Raw genomic sequence first — 18,330 nt, forward strand, 5'->3', positions numbered from 1 at the left:
GGTAGAGAAATTAACATTCAATTCACGGGCAACAGCTCTGGTGGACATTCCTGCAGTCAGCATGCCAACTGCACACTCCCTCAAAACTTGTGCTGTGTGATAAAACTGCACATTTTAGAGTGGCCTTTTATTGTGGCCAGCCTAAGGCCCACCTGTGCAATAATCATGTTGTCCAATCAGCATCTTGATATGCTACACCTGTGAGGTGAATGGATTATCTCGGCAAAGGAGAAGTGCTCACTAACACAGATTTAGACAGATTTGTGAACAATATTTGAGAGAAATAGGCTTTTGTGTACATAGAAAAAGTCTTAGATCTTTGAGTTCAGCTCATGAAAAATGGGGGCAAAAACAAAAGTGTTACGTTTATAATTTTGTCAGTGTAGCTCTGAAGAACTCGGCTGATTAGATCTTTATATATTCTGTTAACATGAATAAAGAAGTAAAAACGCAGCGCTTTCTAGTTGTAGAGAAGTCCTTCAAATATTTCCATATATATCCAAAGCATATAAGGCACCTCCAGTGTAAATGTTTCTCATATAAGGGGTGAAAAGAGCCTCCACCAAAGCACAACTGGGCCTCTTACCCTCAGACATTGCGGTCTAACAGCGCCAAATCATTCATCAGACCCGATTTAGCTCCAAATAGACTTCACAGAGATTAGGAGTCAATCTTGATCTCTCTTCTAGAACTGTCCCTCACAAGGTCTGATCACCATTCATGTATATCATGGTTACAATAGATCCGTGCGCTCCACTACTCATACCCTCAATACCATTCAATATATTCTGTTACAGGTGTATTCACACCTGCGAATGTACCTGCACTCTGATTAGACGCAGGATCCCCAGTGGGGGTCAGCCACATTGAAAACAATGGGAGACTTCAATCTTTCACAGCGAATCGTGGCAACTCCCATGTAACAGCTCATCAACTATCACCATGTGATCGGCCCTGAATACAGTCAGCATGCATTTGCACGTGATTGCTGCTGTGCGGTTACCTGCAGGTAGCCACGATTAGCTGCAGAAGCCAGCAGCCTCCCATTGCTTTTAATGGAGCTGCCCCCCCACCCCACCCCCACTGAGGTTCCCACATCTAATTGTGCAGGTGTGGCTGCACCCTTTTTATAGTCTACTTTGTAGCCCTGTCATTTATTTCTTTAAGAGCCTATTCACACCAGTGGGTGCATGTTGTGCATTGTGTAGGGCAGTGCACTGATTTCCTAAAACTCATTATGCTGTTTACTGTTTTGATCAGTGCTGATCATGGTTTTTGTATATCAGCATTTTTCATTAAAATAGTACCTGTGGTTTTATATTTTTTTCTAATACAATATATTCTTTATTGAAGTTTACAATACAACAGACAATAAAAGGTAATAGAGGAAAACCTCACAGAAGCAACAGAACAGGAAAGCATGGCACGGTGACTAAAGTGGAACTAAGGGCTGTTTCACACCGAACGCCGTTGGATGCGGTTGGCTCAAGTTTGATGCATTTTGAACTGCACTCCAACTGCATAGACAGCCCAAAATCAAGGTAATCCTATGGGCATAGTTCACATCATTGCAGTGCAGTTTAGCGTAGTTAAAAAAAAAAAAGTAGAGCATGCTGCATTTTTCTGCACTGCAAATGCAGGGAATAGGCTACAAACGCGCTTCAAATGCACTGCTCCGTGCCCCTTTAAGCCAAGAAAGTATAGAGCAATGCACTGCAAACGCAGTGCTAAGCACAGCGTAAAAGACATTCAAGCAAGCTTCGAATGCACTTCAATTGCATGCAAACATGAGGTCAAAAACACACTGTTATGTGCAGTTTTTGGTGTGAATGGGCCCTAAACCCATCGATTTAATGGTTTCCCAAAACGGTTACATTTAAACACTTCGGCTTTCACACCTGTTTACCCCTTATGGACCACAGCAATTTTCAAATTATTGCTATGAGCCTGTTTATTCAGCAATCATTTTGTCATTACTTAAGATAACAATGTAATACATACGTTGTTTTTAAGGACAATCATTTTTGTGAACATTGTCCTGCAACAATAATTTTTTAGCAATCCTTAGACAATTATACGTAATAAAACGAAACAAAAGGCAATTATTCTTTTTTTGAGCGCGTTTAAACATAAATAGGGTTACTGCACATAAAAAGTGTGTTGTCCTTTTTAAAACATTATGATTTTGGTACAAAGTATTGCAAAAATATTTACAAATTAAGTAAAGTGGGTTTTTAAGGTCCGGTTCACATTTATGCGATGCGGAAAGGCTGCGAATCCGCAGCCTGTTCCCGCATCGCACACGCACCCCTGGCAGTTCACACTGCCATATGCGATACGCTGGGGGTGTCAATGTAATCTTAACGACACCCCCAGTTTGATCGCATATCGCAGTGCGATCATGCAGTTCGCACAGGATCGGATCGCACAAGTGTGAACCGCTGTGCTATCCGATCCTGATGCGGCTGCCAAAAAGGGCCCCTGTGCGTGTTTGGTGCGGCTGCGGTGCGAATTTAGCCATACAGTTTGTATGGCTAAACTCGCACCGCACAGCCGATCGCATGTAATGTCGGAGCAGTGCGCTCCGACATTAAATGCGAACCCCGCACACGCACAAGTGTGATTCGGGGCTTAATGTTGCACTTTTTTTTGATTTGTGTAAATATATGTAAAATGTGTAAAAATATTATTAAACAAAACAAAAACAAAAAATAGTTTAACTATTAGTTATTAAAATAGAAAAAAATCATCATCTCATTCTCCATTCAATTGTAAAGTAAACTAAGGGGTTAACAAGAGGTTCAACAGAGGAACATTTAATTAGAAAAATATTTTTTTTTTTTATTAAGCCCCGTACACACGCACAGATTGTTGGCCGACCGATCGGCCGTCTTTTGTCCAGTGTTGTTTGTTGGTTGAAATGTGCTCTAGACTTGCACTGGACTTTTGTTGGCCAACAAAAACCAACTTCAGAAGTGATGTCATGTGATGGTTGACTTTCCCTGTGTTTTTTCTTCTCTGAGCATGCCCAGTCTTGCTCATCTGATTTTTGTCTGCCGAAATCTGTACTGACTGAGGAACAATTGGCCGTTTTTTGTTGGCCAACAAAAATTTTATAGCATGCACACCAGATTTTTTTACTGCCGAAAATTTGCAGTTGGTTGTCGGAAGCATCATACTAACAAGCCTACAATCGGACGTTGGCCGACAATTTACGGCCAACAATCTGTGCGTGTGTAGGGGGCTTTAGTCAGTTTGCTTTAAAAGCAGAAAAATAACACAGGATACTCCCATATCCCTTGTTCTGATCGTATAATCCAATAAACTGTCTATATACCAGAATCATATCGGTGTTCAGCCATCCTCTGTGTTTTTTTTTGGGGGGGGGGGGGGGACCTCTCCGGGGAGGTGAGGCTACTTGGGTTCTGGAAAGTCTCCAGCCCTGGACATGGCAGGGACATGTGCAGCTCTGACCATAAATGTGGAGTTTCTGAATCATTTCATAGATGAAGGGTTCACATTTAATCACAGTTGGCTTCATGTATTAATAAAACCTTTTTGTCTTTATGGCAATCGAGTAGGTTTAATTTTCCAACCTGTGCTAAAAGAAATTCTGCAATCTATATGCTGTGGGCCTCATACATAAGCCTAAAGTCTTGACATATTTTTCTGGAAACATTGCTGCAGAATAGCTGCAGATGTTCTGATATTGAGGTGTTAACCTGGGCTTGCTGCCTGTCTGTGTGCTGTCATGTATGTGCAGTTTCTGGAGGTTTATTCACAAACCAAACTCTCCTCGTTTATAACCACAAAGAGCACTCCTACCTTCTTCCAACTGTGTTTTCAATTTTCTTTTGAATTCTATGTTTGACCACATTCAGGGTCATTTCATGCTCTTCAATAATGGGTGATTTAATAAAGGGTGATTTTGTTCCTGGAGACAAATGGCCAGTGGTAGGACAGTTAAGAAGCTGCCTTTCTTTCCCTATGGAATTGCTCCTTTACTAGCTGAAGGCAGTAAGATGTCACTCCCATTAATAGTGATTGAGATGCAGTAGGGTTTGGGGTGAGCAATTTCAAAGAGGTAAGTGGATGGCACTTTTAAGCTGGCGATTTGTCACTAATGGCCAATCAGCCTAAAGGGGGGGGGGGGGTGTAAAAAAAAAAAAATATTGAATCATGTATTATACTATTTTCTCTTTGACAATCCAAAACTAACACTTGACAAGGATGTATTGTTGAAGAGGTTCTTCACCTTAGAGAGAAAAAAATAAAAGTCAGCAGCTACAAATACTGTAGCTACTGACATTTAATAATAGGACACTTGAGGCGCTTTTCCACTGCATGGAACCGAACGGTTCGGCTCGCTTTTGTGCTTTTCCACTGCATGGTACGGTGTAGGAACAGTTCAGTACGGTACGGCGGCGCTTTTCCACTACATGGAACCGAACGGTACGGCTCGCTTAAACAGTACCACCTCAGTTGTGGTTCCAAGAGGGCCATACCGGTACCATATCCCACAATCCTTTGCATGCAGCCTTGACTGTTTGTCACTACTAGCCACTGATTGGTCAAAGAATCGTTGTTATCCCACACACTTACTTTAGTACTACTTTAGTGGAAAAGCAAACCGTACCAAACTGTTCCAACAGCGTACCATGCGGTACCATGCAGTGGAAAACCAAACCGGGCCAAGCAGGGCCAAGTGGAGCCGAGCCGGTACTTGCAGTGGAAAAGTGCCATTGCATGTCCAGGAATCCAGCAACATCCTCACCCGAGACCCCTCTTGCGCCATCTTCAGGGCCAGACGACAGCATTGGGTTTTTTTTTTTTGGGAAGTCAGCGGTGACTCCTTGCAGCTTCACAGATGGCTTCCGCGGCGCTGCGCTTTTTGAATTGTCCCTCAGCTTCCTGGGACCTGTGATGTGTCCAGAAGGCTGCAGGGAAGCGGGGGCCGAAATTTCGCTCGGTTCACCCTGGCGATCCCAGCAGGAGTCGGAGCAGGTACCTGTCAAAACCAGGTACCAGCCCAAAAAAAAAAAAAAGCCAAAATCTAAAGCGGAGGAAGAGGGGGGGGGGGTTGGTTTCAGACAAGCAGAACTTCCCATTTTGGGTGAAATTCTGCAAAGAAATGTAAGATTAAACTGCATATTGCTTTTATTTCCTATGTCTCTGTGCATGTATGTGTATGTTGCTGAAGCCTGGGAAGTTAGACTGGGTCTGAGGTAACATTATCATAGCGAGGTCCTAGTTTATTCTTGGAATAAAAGTGCCACTGAGGATTTTGCCCACTCACATGCAGAAAGGATGTAAACACTGGAGATTAGGGAAGGGTCAGCTGCAAACCAGATGTGCTGTTAGTGCAAAAACGTAAAATATTGACCTTCAAGTGCATACACCAGGGATCCTCAAACTACGGCCCTCCAGCTGTTGTGGAACTACACATCCCATGAGGCATTGTAAAACTCTGACATTCACTGACTTGGGAATTGTAGTTCCTGAACAACTGGAGGGCCATAGTCTGAGGACCCCTGGCATACACTATGATGTGTCAGTTTGGTTCTCTGCAAGTTGAAGCATGGGTACACATCCCCTAATCCCATCCCATTCATCAGTGGCCAGGCTAGACACACTGTGGGATGCTGGGTGGGCCGTGTTTATGCTTCTATGTAACTTTCAAGAATCATTTGTGTAGGCAGTTTGGAGGGCCAGCAGTGTGTTTTGTTTCCCGACGGTGCTTACTCGCAGTTGTACACCGGTTTTGTTACTGTATTTGTGTTTTTTCTCCTGATTTTTGAAAGTTTTTTCTTTTTTTTAAGCTTTAGATTGGTGTGTTGATTGGCCTATTAATGACCGGCTTACCTGAAGCATTAAAATCTATAGAAAGTTAAAGCTGTTCATGAGAAGGTTTGCTGTCTGCATAAGAAGTGTTTGTGGAGGGAGGGCTGTGCGTTTCTGCAACGCCCCGGACGGGCTGTTTACCAGAGAGGGACAAAGACCCTCTCATTCACTAGTAGCAAGTCAGCACAACTCCATAGAAGAACACAGTATCAAGAAATTCAAATTGTCCTTTATTAAAATACCAGAAGCTGACCTTAAAGAGGAACTTGTGAAAAATGTGTGGTGTTAGGTCTGGGGTACACAAATTAATAGAAAAATCGGGAGACAGGCAATCGGCTCTGGGAGTCGACAAGCTTCTTTTTAAAGAACTCATTTTAAAAAATAGACTACTGATTTACAGATTTAAATTAAGTAGTTGTTGAAATCTTGGGGGAAAATGATAACCCCATATACCTCCTTTACTTGCAATTAAAGAGCATCTAGCACAGGGCCCTGAATGCAACATTATGGAAAACGAAAATATACTGGTACTGATTTAAAACCGGAGAGTGCAAAATCTGGTGCAGCTCTGCATTAAAACCAATCAGCTTCCAGGTTTTCTTTTTTTTTTAAAGAGGAGTTCCGACTGATATATACAGTAACTCACAAAAGTGAGTACACCCCTCACATTTTTGTAAATATGTTATATCTTTTCATGTGACAACACTGAAGAAATGACACTTTGCTACAATGTAAAGTAGTGAGTGTACAGCTTGTATAACAGTGTAAATTTGCTGTCCCCTCCAAAATAACTCAACACACAGCCATTAATGTCTAAACCACTGGCAACAAAAGTGAGTACACCCCTAAGTGAAAATGTCCAATGTGGACTCAAAGTGTCAATATTTTGTGTGGCCACCATTATTTTCCAGCACTGCCTTAACACTCTTGGGCATGGAGTTCCCCAGAGCTTCACAGGTTGCCACTGGAGTCCATTCCTTCATGATGACATCACATTGCTGGTGGTTGTTAGAGACCTTGCGCTCGCTGACCTTGCTGCGGTGATTGTTAGAGACCTTGCGCTGGGGGTGCGATCTTCAACAATTACAGCCATTGATGTAAATTTGGGGGGGAACTCCACTTTAATTTAACAAGCTGAAGTTAGAAGCTGATTGGCTCTCATGCAGAGCTGCAGCAGATTTTGCACTCTTGCGGTTTTAGTAAATCAGCCAAATTGTGTTGTCTAGCAGAGTTGCAGCTTACATAGGGCTCAATAGAAGGTGATGCTGTATCATGGAAATTCAATTTTTTTAATTAATTCAAACCTTGAATGGCTGGATATGTTTATGTTCAGGAGTGACGATACACAGACGCAAGGGTGCAAAGCCCTGACTATTTTAGATAAAAAAATGCTTAGTGAAAAGCTGTCTGTCGGAATAGTACATTATTGGTTAGTGAGTTAGCAAAGTTTTTCAACAAAGAAGCTGCTTTTCCTTATATGCCAAAGCTGCATGATCTCATGTGTTCGGCGACAGTCAGTCCTCTGTAAGGAAGTCCATAGGATTACAGGCACAACAAACCAACTCTCATAGCAAGCTATACGCAGAGCTGACATTCCACGTTTGAGTGGAGATGAGAAGGCTAGTGATCCACGAACCAGGGGCTGACTTTGGTTGATTGAGGGTGGGATCAGTAGCAATCCAAGCCTGCCACAGACATTAGAAATTGTCCAATATAGCAAAATCATAATAATGTTGTAAAAATAAAGTATTTCTCTTGGAAGGCAGCAGCTGTCAGAATACAACAGCCAGCAGGGAAGATTTTCCTCCATTCACACTCTTAGCTTAGTATACACTGCAAGTTTTCTTTTGTTCAACAAAGTGGGTTGAAGGGAAAAAAAAAACCTGTACCTTTGTAAGATCACCGTACCAATATAAGTGATATTGGTGCAGCAATCTTTCCCGCTGTGCTATTGTATTATGACAGGGGGGCTTCCTCGTGGGCAGAATACACTGATCAGCACTGGCTCCGGTCATTAGACTGGCTTCTTTCGGACAGACTGCTGTACACACTGACTGAAATCAGCTGAACTGGCTGATTTTCAGGCAGTGTGTACCCAAGCTTTTGCTTCCTTGTCTGTTGTATTTTGCAAGGTTATCGCCTATACCCTGATAGGCAATGACTATCTCTACATCTTCTGTACACAGTGGGCCATATTTCTGCTCTGACCTTCCCAAGTAGAATGTGTTGCCCTCTGCTTTGTCAGTCCTGATAAGGCCTATGATTTGTGAGGTTGAGCAGTCATGGTGTTTTCTGTCTGGCCCACACATCTGTCTGTGTTGTCTGCGGGTTAGTTGATATCAGTGGTGAGAGGAATGAAGATTAGTTCTTCTATTGCGTCACTTGATCAGCGGAACACAAAGTAAATAGTGGCTGTAAGCTAAATGAGATATGTTCTGTGATGGAAAACCTAATGATTAGGTTAAAATGTAAAAAGGTTAAATAAGGCTAGCCATACACACATAGATTTCACAGTCCATGGGGCTTGAGCAGAAGAAATCACTTGATTCCTCCATCCACAATAAAGCCTGGTACACACAATGAGATTATCGGAAGAATGATCTTCCTTTTTTTTTTTTTAAATGCTAGTCTTTATATTGAAAAGGGGTTACTAAAGTTAGGAAAATTCTGGTACGACACAATAAAAATTCAGAATTTATGTCACATATTACATAGTTACATAGTTAGTGAGGTTGAAAAAAGACATCTGTCCATCCAGTTCAAGCTATGATGTGTGTGTGTGTTTGCTGTTAACCGTACATTGTATACCCCTGTATGTTGTGATCTTTAAGGTGCCCATCTAATAGTTTTCTGAAACTATCGATGCTCCCTGCTGATACGACTGCTTGTGGAAGAGAATTCCACATCCTTACTGCTCTGACAGTGAAGAACCCCTTACATATTTTATGGTTAACCGTTTTTCCTCTAGTTTTAGTGAGTGGCCACGTGTCTTATTGTATTCCCTTTCTCTGAAAAGTTTGTTCCTTATGCTAGGGTCTCCAGTACAGTATTTGTACATTGATATCATATCCCCTCTCAATCGTCTCTTCTCCAGAGAGAATAGGTTCAGTGCTTGTAGTCTTTCCTCATAGCTGATGTCCTCCATTCCCCTAATTATTTTTGTTGCCCTTCTCTGGACTCTCTCCAGTTCCAGCACATCCTTCCTGAGGACCGGTGCCCAGAACTGGACGGAATACTCCAGATGTGGCCGGACCAGAGTCTTGTAGAGTGGGAGAATAATTTCTTTATTGTATTGTATTTTCGAAAAAAATTATACTGATTAAATTAAATTCATATGATCTGATATCGTACAAAAAAACTTTTTGTGCTTGTCCCATCGGATAATTTTGCACCACCTGTCCTGATCAATTCTCAAAAGCTGTGTACGAATAATCAGATTACCGTACGATCGCTTCGAAAGCAGTATTTTCTGATCATGTGTACTATGCTTAAAGCATTTGTTACCCAAACACTTCATATTCCTGATATGTGCCTGCTATATCATGTACTTGTATTAGAAAGTACCATGTTCTCATTGTATTGCTTCCTTTCTGTGAGATCCGTGGTGTTCCTGCTAGTCTCCTTGCTTGACTATTAAAAACTGACCACGTTAAACAGAAGAGCACATCGTGGTCAGTTCTCTATCTATGCTGGAAACTCAGTGTACTCTCCTCCAATGATCAGACTTGTCCTGACACCTCCCTCATGCACAACCATTCACTGGGAAGCTTATGGCGCTTTTCCACTGCATGGAACCGAACGGTTCGGCTCGCTTTTGTGCTTTTCCACTGCTGGTACCGCATGGTATGGTGTAGGAACGGTTCGGTACGGTACGGCGGCGCTTTTCCACTGCATGGAACCGAACAGTACGGCTCTCAAAAACAGTACCACCTCGATTGTGGTTCCAAGAGGTACCATACCCGGTACTATATCCCACAATCCTTTGCATGCAGTCACTACTAGCCACTGATTGGTCAGAGAATCGTTGTTATCCCACCCACATCCCACTTAACTTTAGTACTACTTTAGTGGAAAAGCAAACCATACCGTACCGTACCGTACCGAACTGTTCCAACACCGTACCATGCGGTACCAGCAGTGGAAAAGCAAACCGAGCCAAGCAGGGCCGAGTAGAGCCGAGCCGGTACTTGCAGTGGAAAAGTGCCATTAGTGTGCTGCTTCTTCTCCTCCACTCAGCTCTTATACAGCTGAGAACAGAAGGGAATGTGATCACTTATAAAAAAGGAAAAATGGATATTTATAATGTTTTTTTTTTTTTTTATGTCTATACAAATATGTTTTGCCTTTTTCATTTCTATTTTAAATTGAATGGGTTGTTTTACAAGGCTATTGTTTACAATCACTTTAAGGCCTCATTTACACATGTGTGTTGAACAATCTCCAATCATCAGCTTTGTAAGAGAAGAGCAATATATGTTTTGATTTTTTGCTTTGGAAAAGTAGATATTAATGAAATGCCACTACTGATACCGTGATATGTTGACATGTGAGGTGATCGTGTGGAAGAGCTAATTTCTTTCTGTTTTCTTTAAGGTCCAAGTGCCCCCACTAGTCAAAAGGCCATTTCACCCGCCCCAGCCGATTTCTCTCCACCTTGTAGCCCCAACCCATCAAAGAAAGGAGGAAGCATTAACTGGTCCCTCCCAGATAAAATTAAATCCCCACGGACTGTTCGTAAGCTGTCTATGAAGATGAAAAAGCTACCGGAACTCAGCAGAAAGCTGAGTATCAAAGGGACATCGAGCCACAGTAACTCTGACCAGTTGTTTTCCACTTCCAAAAGAAACTGTCAGGATGTAAGTCACACACCATCTTTGTCATCTACTGGGCCGGCAGCCTCTGCCGCCAGTAGGAATGTCATCAGCCGATACCACCTTGATAGCAGCGTATCTTCCCAACAGAGCTACAAGAAAAAAAATTCAGGCACTTCCAAATCTTCCAGCAAAGGGGGCTATCTCAGTGATGGAGACTCCCCTGAGCTTATAACCAAATCTGGCAAACATGGTGGGGAGAACAGGTCTACAAAGGGAAAAGAGTCACTTCCTTGTAATAATGCAAAGTCGGACTTCGACATCGATGCTTTCAGGCACTATAGCTTGTCTGATCAACCCAAGTGCTTCCAGTATGTTTCAGGGCTGATGAGCCTTCACTTTTATGGTGCAGAGGATTTAAAGCCTCCTAAGATAGACTCCAAGGATGTGTTTTGTGCTATCCAAGTCGACTCTGTCAACAAAGCCAGAACAGCTCTTCTTACATGTAGGACGTCATTCCTAGACATGGATCACACCTTCAATATTGAACTTGAAAATGCCCAGCACTTAAAACTGGTTGTGTTTAGTTGGGACCCAACCCCAAAGAGGAACAGAGTCTGTTGTCATGGCACTGTGGTCCTGCCGGCACTTTTTAGGGTGACCAAAACCCACCAGCTGGCAGTTAAGTTGGAACCTCGTGGCTTGATCTACGTGAAACTGACTCTCATGGAGCAGTGGGAGAACTCTTCAGACCGCCTTGGTGTGGACCGTGACCCTGTCCTATTCGGGGTAGATGCTCGACATGTTGTAGAAAAGGAGAACACGGGATCGATGGTCCCGCTTCTCATGGAGAAGTGTATTATGGAGATTGAAAAGAGAGGTTGTCAGGTAAAGAGAGTTTATTACACTTGGCTTACTTTTTAATGGAAGAGTTGTTCTTGTCTCTTGTAACACTGTTTACTCATTTTTAATTTTGCTCATGATGTTCTAAGGTGCTGCAAGAATTGGGGAAACTATTTGGTTACTATGCACGTTAGGAGCACTTGTTCTTCATGTACTTAGATGACATCTGTCCCGGTTGTTGTGTTGCCCTGTCACCACAGTGTCACATTTGTTTAAAGAGGCTGTAAAGCCTTAAAGGAGTTGTAAAGTCAGAAGGCTTTTAATCTTAATGCATTCTATGCATTAAGATAAAAAACCTGGGTGTAGCAGCCTCCCCAGCACCCCCTAATGCTTACCTGAGCCACTTCTCTATCTAGCAATGTCTACGAGTCCCTCGGCCATCCGGGACTTTCTCTCCTAAATTGGCTAAGACATAGCCCTGGCGCCACTGGCTCTCATGACTGTCAATTAAAGTCAGTTAGCCAATCGGGAGAGAGAGAGAGAGGGCTGGGCTGAATGACCGCTCCGTGTCTAAATGGACACACAAAGCTGTGACTCGGCTCGGGTGCCCCCATTGCAAGCTGCTTGCTGTAGGACCACTCGATGGGAGGGAGGGATGGGCCTCGAGCAGGAAAGAGGGACCCAAGAGGAGAATCCAGGCTGCTCTGTGCAAAACCAACTGCACAGAGCAGGTAAGTATAACATGTTTGTTATTTATAAGTGGTCTAAGGAACTACTAGGAGTATGGGTGGTTGCCGTCATCCCTAAATAATAGAACAATGTTGTGTTGGTTCCTCAAGCCAAAAAATGGGATTGTGTAGGCAAAAGCATATATTAAAACAATTATATTTATTTTACAAGTTTGGTACAATGCAGTATATTCAGTATATATGGAAAAAACACATAGAGATTGCAGTGGCGGTCGGTGCCGCTAGTTCCAACTTATACTTGAGTCTAATCGGTGATTCCGTTGTTTGAACTGTGGAGACATCCCGAGGGGATGTGAGTCAAAACAGACGGTTTCCGACGCGTTTTGGCTGTAGGAATTTTTTAGCCTTTGTCAAGGTATCACCACATATTATTCTAAAAAGTGAACAATTATTGCATTAGTGAAATTGAAATATAACGTTGAAAAAAATAGAACATTTTACATAATTTTTACAATATTGATTGTTACATAGTTGCTTCTGAGAAAACATGAAAAAACCACTTCAGAGTATATGTCTGCGAAAAATAAGTAAAACATGTGCAATACTTCTCTGTAATGCATGCACATTTCCCTATGTGTTATCCTTTGAAAAATTGCTGCAAGTACAGAGAAAGACCTATTGCCGGCCAGAAATCCAGTAAACTCCTAACTTCCTGTGCACTCTGCCGCATTGAACGTTAATATCAAATCTGTCCATTCTCCCTTGCTGGACTACAGAGCTTTGGAGGGGGAAAGGAGTGTTCTCTTGTCCAAGAGAAAATTTATCAGTACTGAAAACTCTGCTGCTTGGGATTTCGGTACAGAAAAAGCGTTCAAACAAAAGTTGGGGGCTTACTGGATTTCTTGTAGCTCAACGAGTATTTTTCTGTATTTGCAGTGTTTTCTAAGTGACAAAACGCAGGAATCGTGCATGTATTCCAAACATGTTTTGTCATATGTTATGTTATTTTTACATTTTGCCCAGACATACATTTTCAAACAGAACTCCAAATTAGGATAAAAACAAATAAACCATTTAAAGGATAATCATACCAACCTCCTATAACTGCTATCTGTGGTTTGGTATGATCCATATATATATATACTGTATATAGGTTATGTGAATTTGCTGGCTAATTGCTCATCAAGCTCGTGGAGAAATGTTGTTGTTTTAAATTAATTTAAGAGCCGTTTCACACTGGGGTGACTCAAAGTCTTCCTGACTTGGAGCCGCCCTGTGTAGCACGACTTCCTCGCGGCTTGCAAACGACTTCTCTAATAGAAGTCAATGCAAGCCGCTCCGATGTCGCCCCCAAGTAGTGCAGGAACCTTTTTATAAGTCGGAGTGACTTGAGTCGCTTTGATTTGAACGGTTCCATTGCACAGAATGGAGCACGACTTGACCAAGTCGCCTGACAAGTTGTGGCAGTGTGAACTGAGACTTAAAGTAAAATAACAGAACCATCTTTGGCTGTAGAATTCAACTTCAGTCCACGGATTTCCCTTCAGTAGTTTTCTTCTTTTTTTTCTGCTGCTAGAAGTTCTAAATCTGATGAACACCATCATTCAACCCACTTCCGCTGGACCCACCCCAGCATGTTACTGGACAGTGAATGTAGAAGCAGCACAGTGAGGAGCTCATTTCTCTCTCCACTCTCTCCACCTATCGGCATGCTTCTTGTCAGTGCATGACCTGATTGGCTCTTAGTGCTGGTTCGTCCTCTCACCCTTTAGCCCTGTTTTATAAGGACTGCAAAAAAGCTGACACAAGGTCAAATTCAGCAACTTAGACTGCTTGCATTTAAAAAAAAAAAAATTTAAAGCAGAAGCAAACGCACCTCCCTTGTTGGTGCCGACATCTTCACCTAGTCTTTTTCCAGGCTAAGGATCTTTTCTTTTTACTTCCTCTTTCTAAATCTGTGGTATTGATTACAGAGCTGTCTTTTATATCTACCTAGAGATCAGCTTAAGTCTCGGGTTCACACTAATGTGATGCGGGAAACGCACAAGATTCGCTGTGTTTCCTCACATTACACTCTAAGCAATCACACGACGTCCATACGATCTGCTGCAGGATTTAATGTCATCTTAACAACACCCCCAAACAGATGGAAAAACGTGTGATTGCCAGAATCGCATTGTATGGATGTGAACACCCATACGGCAGAGGTGGGGGACTCAAGTCACATGACTTGACTTAAGTCAGACTTAAGTCACCAGTTTGAGGACTTGAGACTTGCTTGACTAAAATTAATAAAAGACTCGACTTGACTTTGACTTGAGACATATGACTCGAAATGACTTTACTTTTTTAAGTTATTAAATATTTGTATTTTCTGACACCACAGTCACTTAAAACACCTCAGTGTGTTCTGATTTTTAGGACACTGGCTGTTTAACAAGGAAATACTTAACATGTTTTTAGTGACTGTGGTTTTGAAACATGACCGGACGAAGGATTTTGAGCTGTTTGGGCATTCAAAGTGTTTCTTTAATATTCCAAGAAAAAAGCACTAAGCAGTTTTGTTAATGTTGAAAATAAAACAAAACCTTTCCTGACCACTGACTTTTAACTGATTTAAAGGTGAAAATTGGGGTAGATCAGTATTTTGACTTGATTTGTGACTTGACCAAAATAAATGACTTGACTTGACTTGCTTGACATCTAGCAGGGACTCGACTTGATTTGCTTGCTTTTCGCCACAGTAACTCGGGACTTGCTTGAGACTTGAAGGTTAAGACTTGAGACTTGCTTGTGACTTGCACATGTGTGACTTACTCCCATGTCTGCAATACGGTGTGATATAGGTACAGGGGGAAAAAAGGGTCCTGCGCCATTTTGGTGTGGATGCGATGCAATTTCAGCCGTACAAAATGTATGGCGAAAATCCTACTGCACAGACATCTCATGTGATGCGCACAGAAATGCAGTGCGATTCCTGTGCCAATCACTAGCCTTATAGTAGAATTCTTAACCCCGCCATAAATGGATCGAAATTCAGCCAGTTCAGTAAGGACCAGATGAATTTTGGTCCATGTATGGAAACTCTAGTCATCGATCTATCGATTAACTTGTGTAAAACCAGCCTGTCATATTTTTTCTGAAGAATTAGTGCCGCTGGCTATACCAGGCAACACTGATCATTGTGTTCTGCCGGCAGGGAAGGCTCAGCACGGGCAGAACATATTAAGGATGCAGAAGTGATTCCCCCATCAACACTGACTGCGCTATTGGGGGATACTGAGCAAATTTATTTTCTTTTCCAAATCTATGTCCTCCTTTACACAAACTATGCTTAAAAATCTTCCCTGCCCTTCTTGCTGCTTATCCGGCCTAACCTGTGTAAAAAAGATTTCTATACTTACCTATTTTTAATCTGCTCCCATCTCCTGATTTGCAGCTCTGTCCCCCTGTGTCAGTGAGCGGCGCTTGCAGGGGAGAGGAGGGAGTGCCAACAATGGCTAGGCCAAGGAAACCTATGGGTGGCATCGCCGCTTCTGGAGTTACCAGCTGTGATGGAATGCTCCCTCCTTTCCACTGAAGACACTGCTCACTAACACAGGGGATCATATGACCAGAGCAGAGGGGGCTAAAAATAAGTAAGTGCAGATGTTCTTTACATAGACAGGATAGGTAGCAGAAGGGGAGGGGATATTTTTTAAGTTATTCTGGAATCCACTTTAAGTAATGGATTGAGTAGTGGATAAATAGAACTTCTGTCAGGTTTTTGTTGCTGCCTTTGTCTCGGTTGGAACCAGCGTGAGTAGAGGTGCATTGAATGGAAATGTTAGTACCGAAAATGCAGGATGCACTTGGCCGAAAACGGAAATTAAAAATGACAGTTTAAAAAAAAAAAAAAAAAAAAAAATATATATATATATATATATATATTTTTTTCTTTTTATATAAAATTGTATTAGACTTTTTAATGAATAATATGAATTTATTGTCACCCATTATTGGTACCTTTAGCGAAAGGAAAAGCTCAATATAAATGTAACCCTTTAAATTCCTTGTATGTCTTCACGCTGGTCCATTGCGCTTCTGTTGTGGTGTTAAAAATCTTGCTTGCTGCATTTTTAGTCCGTTAAAAAAAAAAAATGCACTAAAGATGCTCCTCCCTGTTAAAATGCATTGAAAACGCAGCAAGAACGCATCAATAACGTACCCGTGTTACTTTTTTTATGCCGTTTTTGAGTCACATGAGCTTTGAAAAACACACCAAAAGCACAGTAAAATCAAGGCAAAATCAAGTGCGTTTTCAGCGTCATTATCGCCACCTTTTTTCTCTTATCTGCAAATTGCCGATAGCACAATTTTTGGCCGCCGAAATTTCGGTGCGTCTCTAACTGAGAGTATTATGAGCAATCCAAGGTTGAGAGTAGTCTGTGATTTTTGGTGGACAGCTGTTTGTACAAAAACAAATATTGGGTTGATAACGTACAACAGACGCTTACGTTCTTCAGGATGAGGTTTTATATAACCAAGGACAGGGCGTTAATCAAACAACATCTGTCAATTTATGGAACAAAGATAATATTTTCATTCTATGTGAATGGTGTAATCATAGAAGTGTAATTCTCTACATTGTGCCCTTATAATGGGACTCTTGTTCTGCAGCGTAGGCCTATGTTTTTCCATAATGACCTGTGTACCTGGATTTGTCTCTACATCATAACAGTGAGCGCACAGTCCGCGTCGTGTTTACTCAACTGAAAATTGATGTCTTGTGATTTAACACCTGCCAGGTGTTCCAGTAAATGGCGGTCTGTCCTTGTACACAAATGTTTGCACATGCTGGTGGCAGATGCCGTCCTTGGGGGGGGGGGGGGGGGGGTCATGTTACCTGGTTACTGGGGGTTTCAGTTTGGGTTCAAAGTCTGTTCAAACACTGTTGTCATTTCCTACAGAATTGTGTCTGTGTGTCGCCTGGTGATGTGTTTTCTAGAGGATATTGGCTGTTAGGAAAATGTGAGGTCAACGTTATAGAAGGCTAATGTGTACCTTGTGTGGTTGGTGGAAACCTTTTATTTATTTATTTTTTTATTGCAGTTTTTCCTTTTTTTTATTTATTTAATTTTTATCCAGAAATGTTATAAATGTTTTGGTTTAAAGCCCCTCTCTGATATAGAAATCACCCCTCCCCTCCTAACGATCTTTTTAGTTAATTAAAAAAAAAAAAAATGGAATTCTGCTATCTGTATGAGTCATTTCTAACATCAAGAGAAAAAAGGTGACGGGAGAGGGAGCTCCAGCACACAGCCTGGGATTGACAGCTCTGTTCCTGTGTGCTGTGAAGAGGGGAGGGGGGGAGTCCTTTCCCTCCACTTAAATCAGCACTCCTCCCTGAGCTCTGCAAAGTGTAACTTCAGCCCCCTGTAACTACAGGTGATCCTAATCACTGAATGTTGAGCTGCAGACATGGAGCATGCACATAGATACTATGTGTTGTAAAACTTAAAAGCCCCTTTCACATGGGCCATCCGATCCACCTGTCAGTTTTCAGGCAGACCTGATCAGATGCTCCATGCATCCCTATGGGGCAGCGGGTGTCAGCGGAGACATCTCCGCTGACAGCCGCTGCTATCTGATCCGATCCTGTCATGTGAAATCCAGACGCATGGAAACCCTATTTTCCATCCGTCTGGAGGATCGGATGAGAAAGGACAGGTGGTCCGTTCTCATCCAATCTCACCATAGAGGACAGCGGGGATCTGACAGCTCCGTCTCTGCACACAGAGCGGAGACGGAGCTGTCATCCGTCTGCTCAGCGGGGATCGGTGGATCGATCCTCCGCTGAGCAGAACGGACTCCGTCGGGCGGTGCGCCCGTGTAAAAGGGGCAAAAAGCGAACTTTAGCTTTTGAACTAATTTACATTGTTCGTTTAGGCCAAGCTGGCCCAAATTAACTATGTCTGTCCCTAAGCTGTTAGCCCGCTGCATGTGCGGCAAAACTATGTTGCTGCAGCTACATACAGTATACCGCACTGTGTTCCGGGTATGAGCTCACAGGCGAGTCTGGAGTCTGGTCTACAGCAGCGCTGCCCAGCCAATCACAGTGAGTGATGTATTCCATTAATGAAAACAAAGCCTCCTCAGGTTGGCTG

The 18,330-nt window shown here is 42.4% G+C and overlaps 1 protein-coding gene across 1 annotated transcript in view; it reads left to right on the forward strand.

The window, feature by feature from the left end:
- SYDE2 (synapse defective Rho GTPase homolog 2) overlaps nucleotides 1-18,330 on the forward strand; it is a 102,158-nt gene that overhangs the window by 49,541 nt on the left and 34,287 nt on the right. The window contains exon 4 of the mRNA XM_082265816.1: nucleotides 10,435-11,540. Within this exon, the coding sequence (XP_082121942.1) occupies nucleotides 10,435-11,540 (1,106 nt within the window). The remainder of the gene's footprint in view (nucleotides 1-10,434; nucleotides 11,541-18,330) is intronic.

Source organism: Pelophylax lessonae (genome assembly GCF_965119305.1).
Source record: "Pelophylax lessonae genome assembly, chromosome: 8".
NCBI lineage: Eukaryota > Metazoa > Chordata > Amphibia > Anura > Ranidae > Pelophylax > Pelophylax lessonae.